The following is a 22,534-nucleotide window of genomic DNA, read 5'->3' on the forward strand; positions in this document are numbered from 1 at the left end:
CCTTTTTTTTTTTTCTTTTCTTTTCTTTTTCCCCCAAAGAAAAAGTGAATTGGTTGGATTGCTGATTTAACAGTTAACAAAAAAATAGATCAAGGTTATGACTGGTATGCCGTTGGTAATCTGAGAAGGGGATGGTGACTGGTTACCTGTTCTAGCGTCAAATAGACTGGAGAAAACCCCCCATCAAATCCACCCACTAATTTTTAGTTACTTATGAATGACTTTGGCAAGGAAACCTATTGTGGCTTTTATGCATATTATATACCTAAAACTATTCTTTTTTTCTGAAATGAGATATGCAGAGTTTAAGTCTGAAGTCAAAGTTAACTAAAGAGCAGAAGCTGGAGACAACCAAAGAAACGGGCTTGGTCTAACCACACCACAGGGTGTGTAAAGAATGCGTAGTAGGCTTTGGCAAGCTCACGTATCTAGCCACACGAGCAAAAATCGAACAGTGCTATAAACTTTAGGAAAACAGAGCAGATTGTAAGGAAGCGTAAGAAAACCATGCGAACAAAAGAGTATGCAAATGCAATACAGCTAGTGATGTTAAAATCACTGATGTGGCAATTTATTTTGTGACTTGCAATCTTCCTTCCCTTTCTGTAGAGTCTATAGGATGATTCACTTTGTCCAAAATACTGACAAGACGACATTTGTCTATAGCTTATGCTAATAGAATTTCAAAAAAAAATCTTTAAAGATTAAGGCTTGTCACATCTGTGACACTGACAATAAAATAGGGAAACACGTCACCTTGCCCAGGTAAGAACTGTATTTGAAACCAAGATCCTTAGCTTGTCACACTACTACACCATGCACAGCAAGTCCAATAAGGGATTCCAATGCATAGGTCTAGAGTGAAATCCATGTGCACGTGGAGACTTTGAGCACTGCTGGGTGCAATCTGGAAAGCAGGTAAGGTGCTGCACAGGCAGATGCTCAGGGTTTGTTGAAAGAAGGGCACTGTTTGCCTTGGCAAACTTGCAAGTCAAATAGCGGGGTTTAGGCAGCAGCTGAGAGAAGTGGATCACAATTTTAAACTGAGCCACCCCTGAATGCTATCAAAGTCCTGCTCTGGGTATTGAAGTTCTTTATTTTGATCTAGTTTCCAGATCCAGGAGATAACTTCTCTGCAATGTGTCTGTTTTCTGATGGTACAATTCCAGGTCAGCATTAACCTGACTTGTATGAAGCTCAGAGTTATTCTTGCTATAAACAGATCTTGCTAATATTGAAACCCTGATACTGAGCAAAGTCAGAAGTTACTTTGAATGAGTGCTTTCCTTCAACTGCCAACAACAAGTAATAAAGTAGCCTTAATTTTCTGAAATGCTTTATCTTTAGTTTTACACCATCTCTTGCCTTCCCTGCCAAAATCAGAAAGTCATATACGATGACTGCATCCTTAAGAATAAAAAATTTAAGATTTCAAGTCTAAATGATTCAATATGTTTGGCTAATTTGTTCTCTCTGTCCTAATCTCAACTGTGTTCCTCAGTTACTACACTAGGGCAATTTTCAGTTCTAAATGTGTTTATTTTCAATTTTTGTTTGCTGCTAGGAGCTGGATTTTCCTTCTCTCATTCTCTTTTTTTCTAAGCACACTTAAATAGCTTTCAAGGATACATTTATTTTTTTAAGTGAAATGTCATTTTGCTTTTACTGAATCAACTCTCTCATTTGTTTCTTTTATTACAAAAAATATTGGTGACTTTAAAGATCCCAAAGATGTATGTTTGCTGCTAGCCAGAAAAAGAGTTAGAAAGACAATTAAGCTAGAGAATGAAATCATCCACTATGAGTAAGCAAATTATACAAAGAACTTTTGCCTCCCCTTCCTTGGTGCTGTGTAATCACAGAAAAGGCTTTCTCCAGCTTCAGACAGAGCCCTCCTGCCCACGTTTCTTCTCTGATGCTTCCAAATGAACGGCTGTCAACTAGTCCCTCCACATTCCAGCTTCTTCCCTGACCTATCCTACCGGGTTATGTCATCCTCTGACTTTTCTGCTGAGCAACCAGCCACGAGCTCCCACTGCCTACAGAAACAGGCAGTCTGTTCCCATATACGTGTGCATGTACACAAGCATGGGTGGCAACAATTAGCAAGTTACTACAGTAGCACTTCATGTAAACAGCAAATGAGGCACAGTAACAAGCACCATCACAGACAAAGACCAAAAAAACCACAAAGCTGCCATCTTTAACCATGCTTACAGCCAGCTGTTCTCTTCAGCAGAGAATCGCAGCTTGTCCTACAAAATATGCTCCAAATTGTCCTTGGGAAGAAAGCTGCAACTGAGGCCTCAACATTCATGACCGTTCCCCACTGGCTGACCCCATTTTACCTGGCAAACCACTGAGCAGCTTGCAAGGGAAAACACTAGCTACCAATACTCACTGCAATAGGAGGAACAAGGCTGGTAGTTTTGTTTTTAAAGAGCTTCCAGCTCCCATCCCAGCCCTTCACAGTAGCGGTGAGGTTTGGAAGAGAGCGAAGAAGCAGGGAGATCTGGAGGCTCAGGCTTCCGCACTGCAGCTATCAATCAGCCTTGCACCGCCGAGGGCAGCCCTGCTGCGATTCGCCTGTCAGCTTCTCACTGGTATTCCACCGCTGGGGTGGCATTTGAGACTCCTCAGGGCAAAAGCACCAAGTGACAAGTGATCAGTGGAGAGGCACGGCATTAATGAAGGGGGTTAGGGGGAGGGAGGAGAGGAGGACATGACCAGTGAGGGGAATCTGAGGAACAAACCTCTTGATAGTCCACATAACCTCTTTCATTGGGTGAAGGCCTACAGAATATCATGAGGCTGGGAGACACTGAGCCTAGGATTTTGAGGGGAAAATGCAGAGAGGCAGAAAAATTTGGACTTTGATCTGGCAGTCTGAATAGGACAGACTATGAGAGAGCTCTTAACAGCCATCCAACTTGAACCGATGAAAGGCAACTTTAAAATAGAGGCAGGAAAAATCTTACTTCAAGTCAAAAAGTCCTGCACAGATGTGTTTAATAAGGGATAGAATAACAGCTATAGCATACTGCAACTGATTTTTCCGGCAAAGATAAGATTTAAATGCCAGATTTTCATATAAAACAGGCAGGCAGGCAACAAGGTTATGAGACAGACCAGGTCTAACCTCAATTCTCATATACAATTCCCCTAAAGTCAAAAACATTACCGGCAAGATCTCCCTGTATACTCATGACCAAATCCACAGTTTTCGCTCCTGTAGAATAGCTGCTGCATGACTGGCAAGACTTCACTAAGAACCATCATGCCAAAAAAACTGATAATAGTCTAGTTCATCAACTTCTTTAAAATAAGTATTTGTTATAGCTTGATATATAAAATATATTATCTAAGACCATTGGGTAACTAGTTTGGTATAGCACATAACAAGCATTTTTGGACCTAAGAGAGCACGGAAGTCTGGCTCATTAACTTTTCTCCCCCTCCTCTTCTAAATGCAAGCCCTCCCATTCCCTCTATAACCACCATCCACACAAGATGCTTACAAGAAGAGATGAGGTTTATTTCTTTTTCACTTCTATCTAGCATAAGAGAATGCAAGAGGTGAATAATATCAAAGCCTACTGACTGACCTAAGCAAATGCCATTGTTAAAGCAATGCTGGCTTACACAGAGAAAGAGAGCTTTACGTTCACAGCAGAACGTCATTAGTGCTGATAGTTACTTCTGTTCCCTTCATGTTGCATGAAAATTTTCTGCACTGATTAAAAACCAGGTTCAGTCTGTAATGCATCTTTATGACATGATTTAGACAAACAGCTGATGAAATCTTCCTCACTTGTACCCGAAACATAGCTTTGTTCAGGTTTTCATTATCACCGAAATGTTTTTTTCAACTTAGAGTCTCAGTTAAGTTGCAGGATAGAATAAATGCACTTATGCTAGAGGTGACAGCAGGTCCATTTAAAGAAGCGTATGATTGGACATTTTTTACAATCAGGAGAAAAATCTGAGTAGAGACCTCTCCCAGCTAGACCTAACTCTGTTAAAAAGTTCAAATGTATAAAATATAATGTTTGGAAAGTTAATATTCTCTCTGAATCCCCCCTATGATGCTGAGAAAATAAAATCAATTCATATTGCTATGAAATTCTATTTTTGCAACTGGTGACCATCCCAAGCTTTATTGATTATGACGACTATAAAATCCTCACCCTAGTCCACATTTCCAGCATAGAGGCTAGAAGCCCAGTCAAGTAACACAGCAATAATCTCTCTTCCACTGAGAATACTTTTATTCACAAGGCAAAAATTGGAGTTAGACTTTTAGGTTGTGGGAAAGGCACTCGCAAAGTGAGCAAGTCTATTTTTGCTCACAGAACTAATTTAATGTTTAAGTGCAACAAAAACACTAAATTAGCCATGAAGATCATGCATATCCAACGGCAGACATGACTGTAACCCAGGCCTCTAAATACAGAAATATTTAAGTCCTAAGGAATCAGCTCTCTTATTTTCTGCTTCACCAGATGATGTTTCCTCTTGACCAGTCATAGAAATATCATTTCCATTATAATAATTAAACATTTATTAAAATACTATATATTTAAGAGTTAATATATGGTTTCTTTCAGTAATAAAATATGGAATACTCTTTTTTTCAATGATATTCAGACCCCAAAACTTAGAGGAGAAACATTTATGCTGAAAATAGATCAATGTACAGCACAAGGTCAGAAATAACATCTCTTGATTAAAGCCCCAGGCTCTTACTGTGAAACTGTACATTGATTAACGATTCACGTTTTCCTTTTATCCACGTATTTCATTTTCAACATCTGGCAGTGAGTGAAATACAAACCCGGATTATCCGATACTGAAGCAAATCTAATGGCCTCAGTGTATTTGTTACAGTCCATCCTTTTGACAGACTCTAGATACTTGTCTTTCAGAGACAGATTGCTCCATGTCTTGGATCAGCACCATTTCTAATGCATGCAGGGCACAGTAGAATGTCACATTGCAATCCTGGGTATTTCACGTCTGGTACTTCATGCAGTGTCCTCTTTGCAAATCTCCACGTCCCTCTCAATGAGGCATATGCACGCATTTCCAAACAAATAAGCTGCATTTTCAAAAAGATATTAAATAGGAGATATAAAAGACTACAGTATTGTTAAAAGAAATGGCTAGTAACAGTCAAAAGAAAACTTTCAGTTAAAAGTATGATGCTCTGAATACAGATGTAAACATACTTTAATTTATTAAATCTTAATATTTAATTTATTAAAGATTAACATCTGGGCTATTTATTTTGTTGCAAATATCCATTTCTTTATATACAAACAGAAAAGCAAGCACACAAGATAAAAAGATGAAGACTCTGAACTTGAGCTTTATACTGTTATGAACTGTCCACGTCCACTGCTGTGTACTTTTTGACAATAATGGAAAGGATACATACCTGCAGTCATCCCCTCCAGCACTGACCACGTATCTATCTCCACTTGTAAATCGAATATTAGTCAAGTGGGCAGAGTGACCTAAAAATCGTTTGTGTTTTGCCTGAAAAAAAACCCAATAAAATCAGAGAGTCTAAATACTCTGTGTTCTCCTAAATCAAACAAGGTATACAAGTTTTTATCTACCTTTTTATTGCATCATGTATTTATATAATTCAGAGTATTATATAGGTTTTCAAACGTGAAAGATCTCCTGAAGGAGAACTACTATTGAGCTGCAACGCAGATTCATTTGTCATCAAATGAGACAGCACCTGCAAACTGGGAACAATGCTCAAGCTAACACAATAAAAAGAAATATATCTTGTCACATGATTAACCTCTAAATTTTGTGTGAAATTCCTAACCCTGAAAAAATTATTTTCATTATAAGTGTGCAAGCAGTTTACACTGCAGTCTCAAATCCTGAAAATTAACAGTGCTAGTGTTAGCGAAAAATCTGTAAACTCTTCATCCATGGAAATACACAGATGGGACTAAAATTACCAGCTGTCTTCCTCATCTGTCAAATGGAGATTGGAGACGTGGATAAATAAAACCAAGGGCTTTGAGATTTTCAATATGAAGGCACTATACTAATGCAGACTGGCAGAAAATATTAAGACCTACAAGAGCTTATAACAAGAGCTATTGCACAAAATGCTAGGAAAACTTTGAGGTGAAGCATGCTCATGAGACTATAGAGCTAAAGTTACATAGATGCATTAAAAAGCTACAAATTTAGAATGGGAGGTATTTCCATCATACTTCTTCTAGAGAAATGATACAAGACCATAATATCAACAGTACTTTTTGTTGTAACGATGCAAAAACAAGTTCTTACAAATTTTTCAGGACATGGAAAGTCGAACAGTTTGACCATGCCAAAATCATCGCCTGTTACAAGATTGATTCCCGAGTGAGAGACACAGGCACAGTTTACATCTGCCTTTTCAGCATGCCTGGACCAGATTCCAATTACTTCATCCCCTAGAACACTGAAACAGAAAAGCAAGAGATTCTTTTGAAAACCACAGCAAAAACAATAGAGTGAGGAAATAGTAAGCAGCTCTCATATTGTAACTGGTTTTATAAAAATGTAATTTTTGTATTTTATTCTTAAACATACACATCTCATATAGGTTTTACTCTGTAATTAATTTTTATATTATTCCATAATTGCTTCTGAAATTGATTCAGTGATGTAATTCCCAAAATAATGTGGCCATGACAACGCTAAGAAGCAGAGGTGAAATCAATAGTACCAATATTGTCCAGTGAAGCCTTTGCCAGAAAAGTGAATAAAGGAAGGACAAATAAAAATAGAACGTCATAGCATAAGCATTAGATTAATAAGTTTCAGCTGCTGGAAAATAAAAATATCTATATTCTCATTGTAACTATGTTTTGTTGATTCTGTAACATTTTCATATCAATTAGATGAAGTGTTTCCTTGAGTCCAGTGAAGATTCTTCATTAAAATCAGAGAGAGAGAGAGAGAGAAATTGTCCTAAACAGAAAACATAATTGTCTTAAGACTCCAAAACAGACATTTATAAAAAATTTCCTCTTGCAAAGCCTTGTGAAAACTTGTTTTTTATTCAGCTGTGCTTACAATGTATATGCATACTCCCAAGAACGCACAGAAACAAGCACTTTATCATTTGTTAATAGGTGAATGATTTGGGAATTTTTCTGTGATTCTTTCCACCCAAATCAGAGCACAGTACATTACATTCAAAAAGGAATGATTTACTTCAGACATACTGAATTGGGTCAGAAAACACAGGTTTCTTGTTTTCATATAAAAGAGGTGACAAAAGTGGGTTACCCAAGCAGAAAACAGAAAGCTAGCAAAATGAGTTTTTCAGAGCCCTCTGAAAAGCTTGTAGTTTCAGCATTGTCTTACAGCAAAATAGTCAGGATTACTATTGTTTAAAGTGGTTCATATGTGGAAAATTTTCAAGCATTTATTCTCAATTTTTGTCTGAGGACAGTAATTGAAAGCAGGCAAAGGAGCCTGAAATAAGGCACAGGAAATCAGATTTGCAGAGAATATAAAATAAATTATTTAAATGTGAAATAAAAATAAAATATGGTATCATTCTTCATGTAATTTCTAAGTCTATTTTGAAGTATAATAAATTTAAGGTATTTCAAAGTACTTTTGTATACCTTTTAATATGCAAATGTTAATAGCAACTTTAATATACAGATACCATTAGTATAATACTGTAAATAAAACTTGAATTATCACATATCTTGTATTGTTCTTTCATGTTTTGATATGTTTTAATTTTCCCTGTACTCTTATCCCCAAATTGCTAGTTTGAGATAAATAGCGCAGTATTCCAGGTAATTTGGGCAGTGCAATGAAAAACTACTGAGGCTGCTAGAGATATATCAAAGGAAGCTAGAGATACACAACGAATAGAAAGGCACACATTAGAGAAATCAGTTTTTATCGGATATTCTCATTGGTCAAACAGCTCATGTTCTACTGAGGGCATCTGCTATGTACTTTTGTTTGCTGTACTGTACTTGCCTGACCCATTGCCAGAGCAGATGGGTGCATTAAAAGAAAATACTTGACTGAATGTAGGGACGAAATACGCTTTTAAACAGTAGGTGCTACTCCTGGAAGTTACATGTGTTTTAACAGGTGTGAATCATTTACCTTGTCCAAGTAGCCCATGTTATTCTGTCAATCACAGCCTGGTCCATAAGCTGTTTTCCTGAAGGCACTTCATAGACTTGCCTTTTGTAAGACCCAGTAGAGACCTTTGAGATGACCACAGAGAATTTAGAATACATGAACTTGTTTGAAAAGATGAAGATATAATTCTAAAGGGCTTCGAAAAGCATTTTCTTGATAGTTATCTTTTACTCTGCAAGTAACTTATCTATTAATAAAACTTGCTCAATGAGTTGAAAATTCTCAAAAATCTATACAAGCGTAAAGCAACAACGAGAAAGCACAAGAAATCTTCAATTTTAAAATGTCTAATTAATAAAAAAATAATTGAAACATCTCGCATTCTGCACATATTAATTTTCTCTATATATTGTGTGTGTTTGTATGTATGTGTGTGTATAAATAAGGCAAAACAAATTCATATCTTTAAAACTGACACAAAGGTATTCCTCTCAGCTTCAGATGTTGACTTGATAGTGAGAGAAGCTTATTCCTCCTCTCAGATGTAAACAAAATCTAGAAAGCAAAGTGTGCCTACTTTATTTTGATTTTAAGAAATGTCCTGAGCTCTGTGGCTGGGAGTTGTAACACCATGATTTTGGTGCTGCTCTGTGAAGGCTAGTACTGAAACGATGTGTAATGCTACCATTCTGGTCAGGGATATGAAGAATTCACAGGTCCCTGGGGCTTACAGAATGATAGACTGTACTCCTTCCTCTTTTAAGATAGCCCATCAGCATCACAGAGATAAAAAGGCAGGAAGACATATTACAGTGATTTTGAAAACTGTTTCTCCTTCCTATGTTTATTTCTTGTGTTTAATATCCAGGATAACTATTTTCATCATCCACTTACCACTACAACAGAGTCACAGTAACCTATTACATTTCATTACAAAATTTAGCAGCTGTCAAAGGAGAATACTTGCAGACTATCTATCTTGAGTACATTCTCCATTTAGCATCTTGAATAATTAATGACTGATACCTGGAGATAAGAGCTATCTGCAGAGAAGTCCATCTGGATCACAAAACTTGGGATGTCTTTGCAATAGCTGACTCTATTTAGTGTGGGACCCAATGTCAGATCATAAAAATCCACTGCATTCTCACTGGAACCGACTGCTAAGTAACGAGAATCTGGGCTAAACCTGAACAGATAAAAGGGTTTTATGAACACAGGTTGGCACTTACAACAGATTCTAATATTTGAGAAGCACAGGTAAATTTGCATTTCAAGTATCTGCTATCCAAAACTAAAGAGGGAGGTAGAGTATTTCATCTGCTAAGCAAAATAACTTTTGAAACAAATAAAATTTTCAGGGGACGCATATACAGTAGAAGGTGGCAATAATTTTGGTACAGCTGTCACATATAAGTGAACTGGGATCATCTCTGGAATAACTCTGTTATCTGATCTCATTACTCTCACAACTCTGTGACATGCCCCTGATGACTTTGACTCTCTAACGCTATACTTACAAGGCTACATACTAGAAAAATGAAATGCTGTAAATGAATAAAAGCCAGACCTCCTAGATGAAATGCACTGAATAAAAAGATGTGAAATCATATCTTTCATCTGCCCAATATATCTTCGCACAGTGGTTTCTTTCCTCCAGTTTTCCTTTCTAGTCTTGAAACTTAGTAGCTTTCTGAGCTTAACAAATTCCTTACAGCCCCTTTTGTGTTACTAGAGAAGATTCTTTATTTCTATTATCTCCAAGATAATAGAAATACCTTGGGACAGCAACCCCCTAACTCCAGGCAGGGCTCTCCTGCCTTCCTGCAGCAAGGTCTCTGTTTGCTCGTATTTCTCCCACTCACCCCACTTTGCTCTCCAGAAGCTTGCCTGAGCTGATAACGATCAATTTATCCCGCAGAAGGAACAGTCTTGTCCTCCACTCAGGAAACAGAAGCAAAATTTTATTTCTGCTAACCCCTTTCTAACAAAACCGACACAGACACTGCCATCATCTCTCACAATCCAGTCTTCATCTGTAAACTCCTGATCTCATTTTGCCGCCTACACATCATCTCATCCTGCTCCTTTTTTCACACCTTCTCATCTGCCCCCTGATTAGGATGGTCTGCTGCTATTGTCCATTTACTTCCCCATTCACCCTTCATTTTAACTAGTCCTTGGCAATAACATCCGACACTCCCCTACGGTACTGCCTGTTTTTTTGACTGATCGCTATCTCTTATCTTCAGGTACCTCCTCCTTCCTTTTTATTCCTGGTATCAGACTAATCACACAAACTCCACAATTCACTCATTGATTCCAGATCTCTGAAATATCACTGCAATGCTCCTCAGAACATAAAATTGTGTTTTTTAAAAATCAAAATAATACAGATTTCTAGAATACTACAATAGAAAAAGGCATTATATTTTCTGACCTGATATCTTGAATAGCTGATCTTCTGTCCCTTTTTTTCCCCCAAATTTTTAAAGAAGTCACAAGCAAGATAATAAATTCTCCGTTTTTCATGCCAATAGCTACCATATCGCCTTCTGGGCTGTAACAAACAGTACGAGCTGCGTGTCCTAAGCTGACTTTGTTCAGCATCTTCTGTGAAGAAATAAAACCCAGAAGAGTAAATGTTTCTATTTGTTCATATTTTAAAAATACCTTATGCTAATAGTTCGCCACTATCAGATGGATTATTCTCAGAATACATTAAAAAACAAGTTTCAAGTCCTCAACACCACCATAAGTCTAGGACTTTTGTTTTTTTCCTAAAGAACAACTATTCTCCAACACCTACCTTTTCAGCAATATCCCAGAGTCTTACTGTGCCATCTTCTGCAGCAGAAAGGAAAAAATCTCTGGAAGGATGCGTTGCTAGACCCCAGATTGGTCCATCCATATGACCATTAATTAGAATGTTACACGCAGCATTTTTCTCTCCAACTTCGATTATTTCAGCATTTCTTGTCCCAACGAGAATTTTCCCCTTGAACAACAGTGAAAGAATTATCTCTGATATAATACATTAACTACTCATGATGAATAGTAATAAAGATACAATCCAAAGCTATAGTTCTGTCAAAAAGGTTTGCTGAAATCAAGTAATCAAGTAATCAAAGATAATTTATTTTTTAAACTCATCTATGATGTATTAAAGTACAAAGCTGTATATAAGTCATGATGCTAGTGGAATTATTGCTTGTAAGTCAGATATTTGAAGTGTGAAAAGAACAGAAAAGAAATCCTTAGTTAGTCTTTAACAAAAATATATACAAAATATTATCCTAAGTAAGACTAAGATTTCACAAAGTAGATTTTTTTCTGCTGTAAAATTAGTCGTAGACACCTTCTAGCCCAACCTTTAATCTCAAATACTAATTATAAAAGAAAGCAGAAGGAAACAATTTATCATATATTTAATGCTATAGATCAACCCACAAATTATAAGCTTTATTTTAAAGACACGATGCTTTTTTTACCTTGCCTCTACAAACAGAGCGAACACAGTCTGTCATTTGTCCTGTCTCTAGTCTGAAGGCACGACATCGTTTCAGCTCTTGATCCCATAGCTTAACTGCTCCTCCTTCCTTTGATCTATCAAGAAATCAGGAACAACCATGAGTATAATGGCTGGCACAAAAAAGACAAAGTGTGAAAGAACTATATTATTTAATGTAACGTATTGTAAACGAGGCATTTATGTTTTAAATCATTAAAGATTCCATTTGTTTTTACTGAACAGGTGATATTAATATGCTGAGCCTCCTAGCTAAGCAAGAAATACTGATTCAAAGTCCTCGTCGTACTGCTTTACAGAAGAAGTTGAAAGATGGTCACTGCTAAGCTTAGTCTGAATTAGTAGCTCTTAGGGAATTTGTCTAATCAAAGGAATAGTTAAGTGTGTGAACAAACTGCCATCTTATTATTAAGACAGGCAGAGATTATCAAAATACGATTGAGGGAAACAGGAAAGATACATATTTTACTACTGCGAATAAATGACAAAAGATTTTCACTTTTGTGAAAATTTCACTATTTCCACTGCTGTGAAATAAATTACAAAGATACAGGAGAAAAATCACACAATATTAATTGCACAAGGTACCCAACTAATAAGTGTTAATCATGAAAGCACTAAGTATTTCCCACACACTTTCAAGAAAACTGGTATTTCAGTAAAGAACACATTAAAATAAAAAAAGTTTCTAAAATGGAGATAATGTTTAATGAAACAGTTATAATCTGGCATTTCCAGTTGAGCTGGGACATAAGTTTTATGTATCTTCAAAGAGAAAAGAATCTCCCCCAACAGAAAAGAAAATACAAGATTGAGTTGCCAGCGTTACAACTTTGATTACTGAATAAACCCTGACAAAGAACTCCAGAAAGTTTAATCACAATTACTGTTTTGTACTATTATTACTAAAAGAACTGTAATGAATCATAAATTGCTAGTCCTTGCAATGCAATATTCTTTGCTTCCCCATAGTTTTGTCATATGATTGGTCATCATACTCAGCAAAAAGATTTTATCAAAAGAGGTTGGTGAACTGCAATTAAGAATGCCAAGGCAGAAGCAAACATGCAATTTCCCTAGATGTAGAATTGTTTTGTATACTTTCACTACTCTGTTTTCCCACAGGAGACAAATTATTGTTTCTTATTCATTACTGTTTCTTTCAGGTCAAATACTAATTATTAAGAGGCTTTGAAGCTAAGTGGTAAAGAGAACGTTTTCCATATAAAATCATGGTGATGTTTTATAAATACATGGTGATGTTTTATAAAATATTTCAAGCACAGGAATAAGTAAGTTTTCAGCTGGGCCTGAATATCGACAAGGATCTTTAAGGACTATTTAAGGAAAAGGTAGTAAGTGGCCTGTGTCCTGCAGAATGAGGCACTATCATGCCATCAGATGGACTGTATTACAGCTGAAGCATTTTTTTTTCATTTATCATTAGCAAGGCACTAAGAAAAAATTAAAATGCCTGAAGAGATATTTTGCTTACAACCCCAGAAACAAAGGATGTTGCTGTACCTTAGATTTGAGAGAAGACAGTTTGCCTCTGCTATCATAACTAAACAGATCCTTCCTTTAAAAGAAGCTGTGCATTATTCATTTATTTAATCACAGTTGTGCAAATTACTTGGATTAACAACCTCTGTTCAACTTCAGAAAAAGAAGTAACCCACCAAGGACGAGGGAACTTTTTAATGCTTAAAGCTGTATTTCAAACTAAATGTTTTTGCCTTCTCTCAAAAATAATACTGTTTTGATAAATACCATTGAACCATTTAGTAAAACGGTAAGGTGATTTCAAGGCTACTTTTGATTATAATAGTTCAGCCCTTTTCAGCTTAAGGAGGGAGAACTGTATCATCTCTTTGATAATTTGTGTATTTGTACTTGGAGAAACATTACCTGACTAATGTAATGCAGTGTAATTGGTAATGCAAAATAATTGATAATCCATTCACATAATTTATTTTACACTTGCCTATTATTTTTAACCAAAATAATGTAAAGTCACCATAAAATGCCCGAAGAAGCTTGCACGTGTGCTTTAGAAAGATGACTGTTATCTAGAAGTTAAAATTTTGAAGAACTACTTGTATAGCATTTAGATTCTAATTCATCCCCCTTGACTTTAGGTACTCAAGCAAGGCACCCAGGTCAGGATCCTAGCCACTCTAGGCTTTCTCTTACAATCAGTGGGAAAAAATAGGTACTTAAGCTCATGTGGGCTTATCTGCACTTTGGAAGTGGTCACTACTTTTTTTTCTACCAACTATTCAGGGATCCGAAACTACTCTTCTAGCTTTGCTGTCTCAACTGCTTAGTGTTAGATGGGATGAACCCAAACCATTTTTGAAGAATACATGTGCATGCAGAAAAAAGAAAAAAAGACGACTCACGGCCTTTCTTTGCCTCCTGTGACGATCAAACCGTCTCTTAATGTGGTATACATTGTGAAAACAGGTCCATTGTGAGCTTTGGCCACAATTCGTATCAACACATGATCTTTCCAAACACAAACATCTCCACTGATAGTACCTGTAAATGTCAAGTTATTCTGAAAAGGGGAAAAATATGCTCATCATCTGATTCTGAGTAAGGCAGGAAGAAAAACATTCAGAAATAAAGATCATCACACCATTTGCTTTTAGGCTAGATTGCTTTTATTTGCTGCTGTAGAAGAGCAAATTGTGGAAGGGGTAATAAGAACCTGTAGGGACAAAACAATGAGCTACTATATTCTTTCTTGAAGTCTGAAAGATGCTTTCTTGTAGCTAATAGGCTCTGCACTGCAAGAAGAAATGCAATGACTTAAGCTTCAGCCATATGGTTATCTATGTTTTCAGCCTATCAGGTGTGCAAACTGTGGTAAAAACGTAGAAAACCAAGAAGAGTTTTGACATTTCACACAAACAGGCAATTTGCACCCCCTTGCTATGTACATTATACTTGCATTCATTTTTGTTGTTAGGTGAAGGTACTCACTGGATTACAGTAACCATTTTCGAAGAAAAGTCTGACTTAACTCAGAACTAAAAGCTGCCTGTTCTTCTTTACTTCTGCTTCCTGTTTTTGAAAGGTAATAAAAATAAATTTAATTACCTCTGAAATTTAAGGGCAATTTATTAGGATACACTTAAAACCAACAAGAACTGGTATTGAGCAAAACTTTTAGTAACTTAAGTTTTAGTAACTTATGTGAACAATCCTCAAATTCAGTATCTTGTATAGTATTTTAGAGTACTAGTACGCATGTATAGATCTGGCAAGAACACTTTCCTTAACTGAGGTGGGTTGATGTTCTACATCCTTTTTTTAAGGGGGGGGTGGTGGTGGTGTGGGGTGTGGGCGTCCTAATTAAATGAGTAAATAAAAGAGGACTGGAAACGAACTGGGGCAGATCCTCTGATCGTCCTCACAGCATAACTGTTGGGCTGTTTCCACCTCCTCTTCAGGAGCACCTGAACTAGCTCCTTCTGAGACAAAATCAAGGAAGAAAAGCACTCCCAGAACTGCTCCCTGCAGGAAGTATGGAGAACACACCAGATTTGGCTTTATTCAGTTTGCACAGCTTTTTACAAACCCCCTGCAAGCTTTGCGTCCTCAAACAACCTCATACCGTACTCCCAGGACATTCACCATACAGCCTGATTTTCATGCTAAGAATCTGACCCTCTATAAGAAAGTTCACAGAGGTTTTCCAAACCCCAGACTAATGCCTGGGCTGTGCATCTCTAACAGTTATCATTTGGAAAACATCTAATTTCTTTGTAGGACTCCCTCTTAAATCAGAGGTACCTGAGAGAGAGACAGACACCACTCTGGAAAATAGATCATCTCATGAAACATGAAACCACAGGCCAGTTACAGTTTCAAAAATCAAAATCAATACTATAAATTCAGTCTGGACCTAACAGGCAGATCAGCAAGCAGGACAGTAACACATGCAATAAAACAGAAGCACCACTTCACAAAATAAATCTATGGCTATCTGCCCAGCTGAAGAGATGAGTGCTGCTCATACAGAGCAAATCCTGCAATGGCAAAGACATGGAACTCAGCAACAAGGTCCACATCTGTCAAAAAAACCCCAAAGCAAAACAAAACCCTGCTGCGGTCGTCTAACAGTCATAGATGTTAACAAATGCCCCAGGACAATGCTGCTCTCAGATCACCCATGAGTAGTAATGCATACAGATTATAACACAATCACCCCCATGTGGGCATAAAATTAGCCTCATTTCTACTGTTTGGTTTCTGTGGTCTAGAGTCAGCTTTGTTTTACCTCGATTAAATACCAAACAGCCTATTATCAGTCCAAAGCACCTGTGTTTGTTTCTTTTGAAAACATATAAATCCGTAATCTTTTTTCTTTTCTGTTCTAAAGAAAGCTGGTATTAGTTCTAACTAGCAGGCAAGTATTAGAAAGGCTAAGCTGAGTTGAATAAAACAACTGACATACTCATTGGCAGGTTAGAGAAGTCTCACTGAACTGAATAAAGGCAGAAGAGTAAAAAAATTTTTGTTTGTATACATTTTAAAATAGTTTGTTAAGGTACGTACCGCTCCAAAAGCTACAGATAGCATCGTTTGCATTCGGGCATCTTCTATGGAGCTCAGCAGCCCTTTTTTACTGAGAAGAGCTCTTCCAGCCAGTGTCCAGAATCTCACGTGTTTCACTCCCACAGAAACGAACTGGGTATCTGAATCTGGTCTGAATTCTGCTACAAATATACGCTGGCTATGACCAGCTCGGCTAGCAATTTTGGCACCTGGCAGAAAGAAAATGGACATTTTCAATTCGCTGAGAAAAACATACATTTATGGTTAAAAAAAATATAAAAATTATGGAGAATAATGAGTCATCCAAAACCACACAGGTCGTGAAGAAAGGCACAAACTACTCCTAAAACTAAATTAAGATACAGATAAAAAAAAAATCATTTAACAAGACCCAGTAGCAAAGTGTAGCATCTAATGAAGGTACTATCTACTTATAATCTTCAATTTCCTCAGGAGTATAAAAGAGTTAGGAGCTCAGATCCAAGTGAGTTTCCATCTCCTCTTACATTCCTATGACTCCTCTGAAAATCCCAAACTCTAGACAAATTACAAGAGACTAATGAATGACTTCTCTGCAAATTTTGTCTGAAGCTAGAAAACTTTCTTCTTCCTGCAGAGAATGCAGAAACAGACTTCATTACATACGGTCTTAGATTCAAAAGTAATGCTTTTCCAGTCTCTTCAGAGGTTTTAAAATCAGACATTTTGACCCATATAAAGATTCCTCTATCTGGATCCTTAGCTGCCACGTTGAATCTGTATTAACTCTTAAGAATGAGCACAAGCACATTCTGACTGAAACGGCAGTGAATTGCTGCATGGGCTTTTACCACATATCTTTCATACTATCTAAGATTGTATAAATACACATTTGACATTGTGTCCCAGCTCCACAGGATCTAGCAGACAAGCTGTGAAGGATCACTTTTTATTAACTGGATAGCTGATCTTTAAACTTGTGAGAGATACTAGTTGATCAACAGAAATCTCCAAAGAGAGAGGAAATAAACCCCTACGACTAGAGAATCAGTTTCGCAATCTGGGCGTGGCTTTGCCAGACAGAAAGGAGATGAGGAAAGGAGCTGACCAAATTGCCTAAATCCTGAACTCAGATCAAAGCCAATCTGAAAACATGTAGTATAGCTTAAGACACCAATTACATAGCTGCATAGAGGAGCTGTACTGGCATCACATTCCTGCAATTTGCAATTTTGGGGGGAAAATTTTAGGACTACAACCACCTAGTCAGTAATCAGCCTTTAGAGAAGAATAAGAACAGAGCAGAATAGAAAATTTCTTCTGAGAGCAAAAAAGATTTTATAAGATTTTATAAAGAGTTTTTACCAAGCAGCAAAAAAATGACTGAAATTAAAAAAAAAAAAAAAAAAAAAAAAGAATGAAGACTACAGTTTTCTTTAATTATTCTAACTGGAAATCAGTGAACTATCTTGACCTTGATACAATAGTTCCAAAGAAGATATATTTAGCGGTTAGAATGGGTAAGTACATTTATTTTACCTCTTCTTGTACAGTGCATAGTGCACAGCATTTATTGTAATAATTTTCGGTCTGTTGATATTTTTATGTTACAATTGCTCTTAACTCAAGCCAATAATATAAACACATTCTGCAAAAACAATCACTTCCCTACCTTCCTGCCACTTCCAAATGGTAATGGTATGTTCGGGATCCAGCCCTATGGAGAGCAGCAGTTTGCCAGTGGCACTGAAACTGACTGAGCAAACGCCCTTTGAATGGTAGCACCGCAGTACCGAGAGTGTCTGTTTGTTCATTGCATCCCACACATGAATAGAAGGAGCTGTAGCTACACAAATACAAAACATGTAATTAGTATATGTTTTGAAAATGTCTAATGATTTGCTTATTGAAGCAGTTAGTATTTTTTAATAAGACAAACAAAATTGTTCTGGTCAGACAGGGAAAAAAAGAAAGAAAAGAAAGGAGATTTTGGCCTCCCTTTGGAAACCAATTGACAGCAAACAGGATCATTAAGTAGGACTAAGAAGTTGGCCTCATTACACTACTGGAGATGAAAACTTTGCTTAACCTGTTACTGGACTTCTGAAGCACATCAGAAGCTCTAAAAGCAAGCTATCTTCTCCCGTTTTTCTCCTTGTAAAACTTGGCTCAGCATGCTAACTCAAAAACCTTCATAAATATTGAGTAGATCATCAAGAATGTAATTTCTACATGGGGCTTTTGGACAACTGATAGCTACAGAGAAATTAGTTTACAGTGCAAGGCCAAAATCTCCTTTTCTACCAAATGGCCATCTGTCTGAAATGCATGCTCTCTTAGGAGAATGTCAGCTGAATAATCAGCTTGCTTACTGATGTAGAAGAATGAGGGCATTTAATTTAGTTTGCATTTTTTAGACTGCAAGCTCTTTGCAGTAAAAACTGTCCTTCCATGCTACCAATGCATGTGATTATTTCTATTATGATGACAGCTAGTTTTTTTTCCAAATGCAATGCCTTCTCCAAAGATCTTGCAATCCACGTATAGTTTGCAATCTCTGAATAGCATCTAGGGCATTTCCAGGACAGCAAGATTCTCTTTGAAACTTCTTTACTTCTGATCTCTAGTAAATCTGACTGCAGAATCTGGAGGTTACCAGTTATTGCATAGACCCAGATTCACATAAACTAAATTCTATTTCTGCTCCATGCTTTGTGTTTCTAATCCGCTAAATTTAGTCCCTCAAAGGCACACATATGATGGGAAACAGTAGGCACAAGGACCCAGGTAAAATTTTAGCCACATGAAACTAAGTTTTTGAGCACAATTCCACAGCTGTTCCAAAACAGTCTTTAGAACAATCTTCCTTATTTCTTCTGTTTCCCATTGGAATTTCCTCTCATGGCACTAAGATGCCACTATCACCACCTTTTGAGAGGTACTACAGCGTAGTATAGACATGCCATTAAAACAGAAAGGGCAGGGGTTGGCAACAACTAGCATGTCTCAAAATTTTCAGTAAACTCCTTGCTGTCCTTATGGAAAGTTGAGGGAAGGGAAAGCTTTATTTTGGCTCTGAACTCTTTTTTTCCTCTTCAGCACTCCTCTTGGTAAAACTCTGTATTGCCTTCGACCTGTGCACCTCCCCTATAACCTTCGCCAAAATTTTTCTTTTGGGTGGCAGACAAAAACCTTCACCTAGATTTCATGAATAAGAACTGACAAAATCTTTCAGAGCAAGATTTGCAGGACAGAGAACATGGACTCTTGAGTCCTCCTACTTGACGGTATTCTTCTGAAAGTCTCTGTCCTGACCTTGCATCCTGCTTGTGGAGTATTCCAGCTGCTCAACATCTGCTCTCACAAGAGAGATTTTGTAAGGTGTCATCTCCTTCTGCGAGGAGTTACATAAAGCTACCATGGGCTGGCAGGACAAAAAATATCTTCAGTAAGATGAAGCAAATCTATACCAAGTCATTACGAAACTTAATTTGTCATTCTAGCCTATTACAAACATTACTACTTCAAGAACCCCTGCATTACTGTAGACAATGGAAAACTGGAACTAGAAAAGCAAAAGTTGTCAGTAAGAGAGGTGCCAAATAGCCATCAATAAATTTTAAGTGAAACTATGCAACTTTCTAATGAAGGCAGGCAGCAGCTTGAATTCCAGACTAATAGTTCCACAAAGAAGAAAAAAATCAGAGTGCTGGTTTCAGGCAGTGACAACAGAATTTAGTAATATACACAAGCTCAAACTGAAGTTGCAGTAGGAAGAAGGCAAGTGAGAGGGGGGAAGTCTCCAGGCGTTATATGCAGGACTAGAGATGTTCTTTCATATAAACAACCGTTTCATCACTGCTTCTTCTACACAGTTTAAAAGTGTGGGAAAAGGTACCTATATTCTTCCTCCCATCCTTAGAGCAAGCACAATTTGGCATATTTAAAAGAAGTCAACACACATTAAAAATGCCATTGTACATTTGTTCTTCACAGAACAAGCTTTAGATCCACATGAAGATTATTATACTTTCTAGGTACACATGAATACACATTTATGCATCTCTGAAGATGTGTCACAAGACAGTTATGGCTGCTCAACAATGAACTCACTCACACATGATGGTGATGAATTTTTAAGATTACAGTTGAAAAAACAACATATTAATAAAAAATAGCTCAGTCAAGACTGTCAAACTGTCAAAGACCCAAAATGATATAGAAAAAATTAAACTGACATCATAACAAGCATTTTGGATCACTGGTAATAACTGCATGACAATCATACATAAATGTGAAAGGTGATTGTTTTTTTCACTCAGTCACCTAGGCCTCCTCAATGGTATTTACTTTAGAAATGCATATTTAAAATTATACTCAATTGAGTGTCTAAAACAAATGTTAATTGTCAGCCCCAACATGGCTATAAAACCTGCAAGCATACATAGGAATGCTACAGTAGCAGTATGTATTAGAACTCACTAATCACTGGGCAGCAAGAAGGGAATATGCTACAACAAAAGTAGTTTTTAAGAGTGTTCTAACATTTTAATTGTTTCTATATTTACAATTTGCTGAACTGTTGTGGTTTATACTCAGTGCTGACAGTAATATGACTGATACAGGGATTTAATAAACTAAAAATGAATTCACGTCACTTATTGCTCTATAAAGCTGTAGACGGCTACTGGATAGGCTAACTACACCTGAAGATGTTAAAATTTTATTTCCCTTACCTGACATATCTGCTGAGTCTCCTGTAATGGAAAAGCAGCAGAAAAATAATTAGACCAGAAGTAAGATAAGTGCTAAAGAAAATATATGCCACATTTAGTGTAATTTCTTAACACACACCTTGATGTCATCTCTTTGCATTGCAGCAGCACCAATACTGCTTTTATTGTTAAAGATGAACAATTACTGATAAAAGGCGGTCACATCAGAAATAAAAATTCGTAGAATTAATATATTTTGATTTCCATTTTGAGCTACTACACAAAAATCTAGTTTTGGTGTATGTTAGGTCTCTCTCTGCCAAACTAAATAAAAACCATATTTTACATGTTACTGATATTTTAACAAATTAAGTGAGGGAAAAAAAAAGCTGATTGCTATTCTGCTAAGAAGTAATGTTTGAGTCTGATCTTGACACGTGGCAAATACACCCAACATTCTTCTATAGAAGCAATAAGAAATCAGGATTATAAAGGTTCAGGTACTGGGAAATATTACCGAGACTCTGCATAACAGCATTACAGTTTAAAAATACTTGAAAATAATGTATTTGTAAATCTTTTGAAGATTTAAATCATGATGGTGAAGCTATGTTTGTGCCAGTCATATCAGTAGGAAAAGTAGCAGCAGTTAAGTATGTTCTTTATGGAGTATGTACTCCTTAACACCTGTTCAGAATCTAAAAGTAAGTGTTGTTTAAAGATATTTTGCTTCCAGATCATTTTTCAGATTTAATTCTCTCCTTAAAAATAGTATTTTTTGTAGTTTAATTTTTAAGTGTCATCTGCTCCTGATTTGTATGCCTTAATCCACATTACAAAACAGTTAAAATTGTTCTACTGCTAGTTGATGTAGAAATGATTATGAAATAAAAAAGCATTAAGGGTCCTGTGTTTCTTCTTGGGTAAGATGAATACTGAAGAAAATCCACGCAAAGAACAAATTTTCACATTATGCCTACATTCTTCCCGTATATCCTATCATATGGAAAGGCAAACAGGGCCAGATTAATATGCTGAAAAAGCAAATTCCTAAAGACAATAAAAAGTCTGTAATTCCTGCAAATGTTCTTTGCAATCAAACCATAGGCAAAAATCTGCTGATAATTTTTTCCATTTAAATAATTTCCATTAATGATTTCTTTAAATTGATGTGAGGCAAGAAACTCACCAAGAAATGAAGCTATTTTAGCTAAGCACTTACTACTATCAATGAGTCAATTTTAATGAGACATGCACCTAAAAATCCAAAAGACAGAGGGAAGCAGGTAATAAACTCTGACAAACTGACCACATTTAGATGAAACATCTAAAACAAACCTACGGGGAAAAAAAAGCTATTCTGGCTAAAATAAACAAAGGGGTTTTTTTTATTCTATGCACTAAGGAAAACAACATGGTTTTGAATTTGCTGAGAAACAATTGAAGGAATTATAACTGCAACTGGGTTGTAGGACTACAAAAATTACACTATTCTGCAAAATTTAGAAACAGTGGTATTAGTTCAGCTATGCAGATGCACAGCGGGTTTTTTCCCTTTCCTTTTTTTTTTTTTTTTTTTTTTTAACCTGGTTTTTTTTTATAATTCATTTTTATT

General features: G+C 36.6%; 1 protein-coding gene across 1 annotated transcript in view; it reads right to left on the minus strand.

The window, feature by feature from the left end:
* Positions 1 to 5,061: 5,061 nt before the first annotated feature.
* LOC104084403 (echinoderm microtubule-associated protein-like 5) overlaps positions 5,062 to 22,534 on the minus strand; it is a 36,834-nt gene continuing 19,361 nt past the window's right edge. Inside the window, exons 6-17 of the mRNA XM_009588238.1 lie at positions 20,941 to 20,961; positions 17,877 to 18,050; positions 16,226 to 16,434; positions 14,062 to 14,219; positions 11,622 to 11,736; positions 10,940 to 11,128; positions 10,571 to 10,743; positions 9,157 to 9,319; positions 8,152 to 8,255; positions 6,319 to 6,472; positions 5,438 to 5,538; positions 5,062 to 5,098 (exon numbers count right to left, since the gene is read on the minus strand). Of these exons, the coding sequence (XP_009586533.1) occupies positions 5,062 to 5,098; positions 5,438 to 5,538; positions 6,319 to 6,472; positions 8,152 to 8,255; positions 9,157 to 9,319; positions 10,571 to 10,743; positions 10,940 to 11,128; positions 11,622 to 11,736; positions 14,062 to 14,219; positions 16,226 to 16,434; positions 17,877 to 18,050; positions 20,941 to 20,961 (1,598 nt within the window). The remainder of the gene's footprint in view (positions 5,099 to 5,437; positions 5,539 to 6,318; positions 6,473 to 8,151; positions 8,256 to 9,156; positions 9,320 to 10,570; positions 10,744 to 10,939; positions 11,129 to 11,621; positions 11,737 to 14,061; positions 14,220 to 16,225; positions 16,435 to 17,876; positions 18,051 to 20,940; positions 20,962 to 22,534) is intronic.

This window comes from Fulmarus glacialis, unplaced genomic scaffold (genome assembly GCF_000690835.1).
Source record: "Fulmarus glacialis isolate BGI_N327 unplaced genomic scaffold, ASM69083v1 scaffold40200, whole genome shotgun sequence".
NCBI classification, from domain to species: Eukaryota; Metazoa; Chordata; class Aves; order Procellariiformes; family Procellariidae; genus Fulmarus; species Fulmarus glacialis.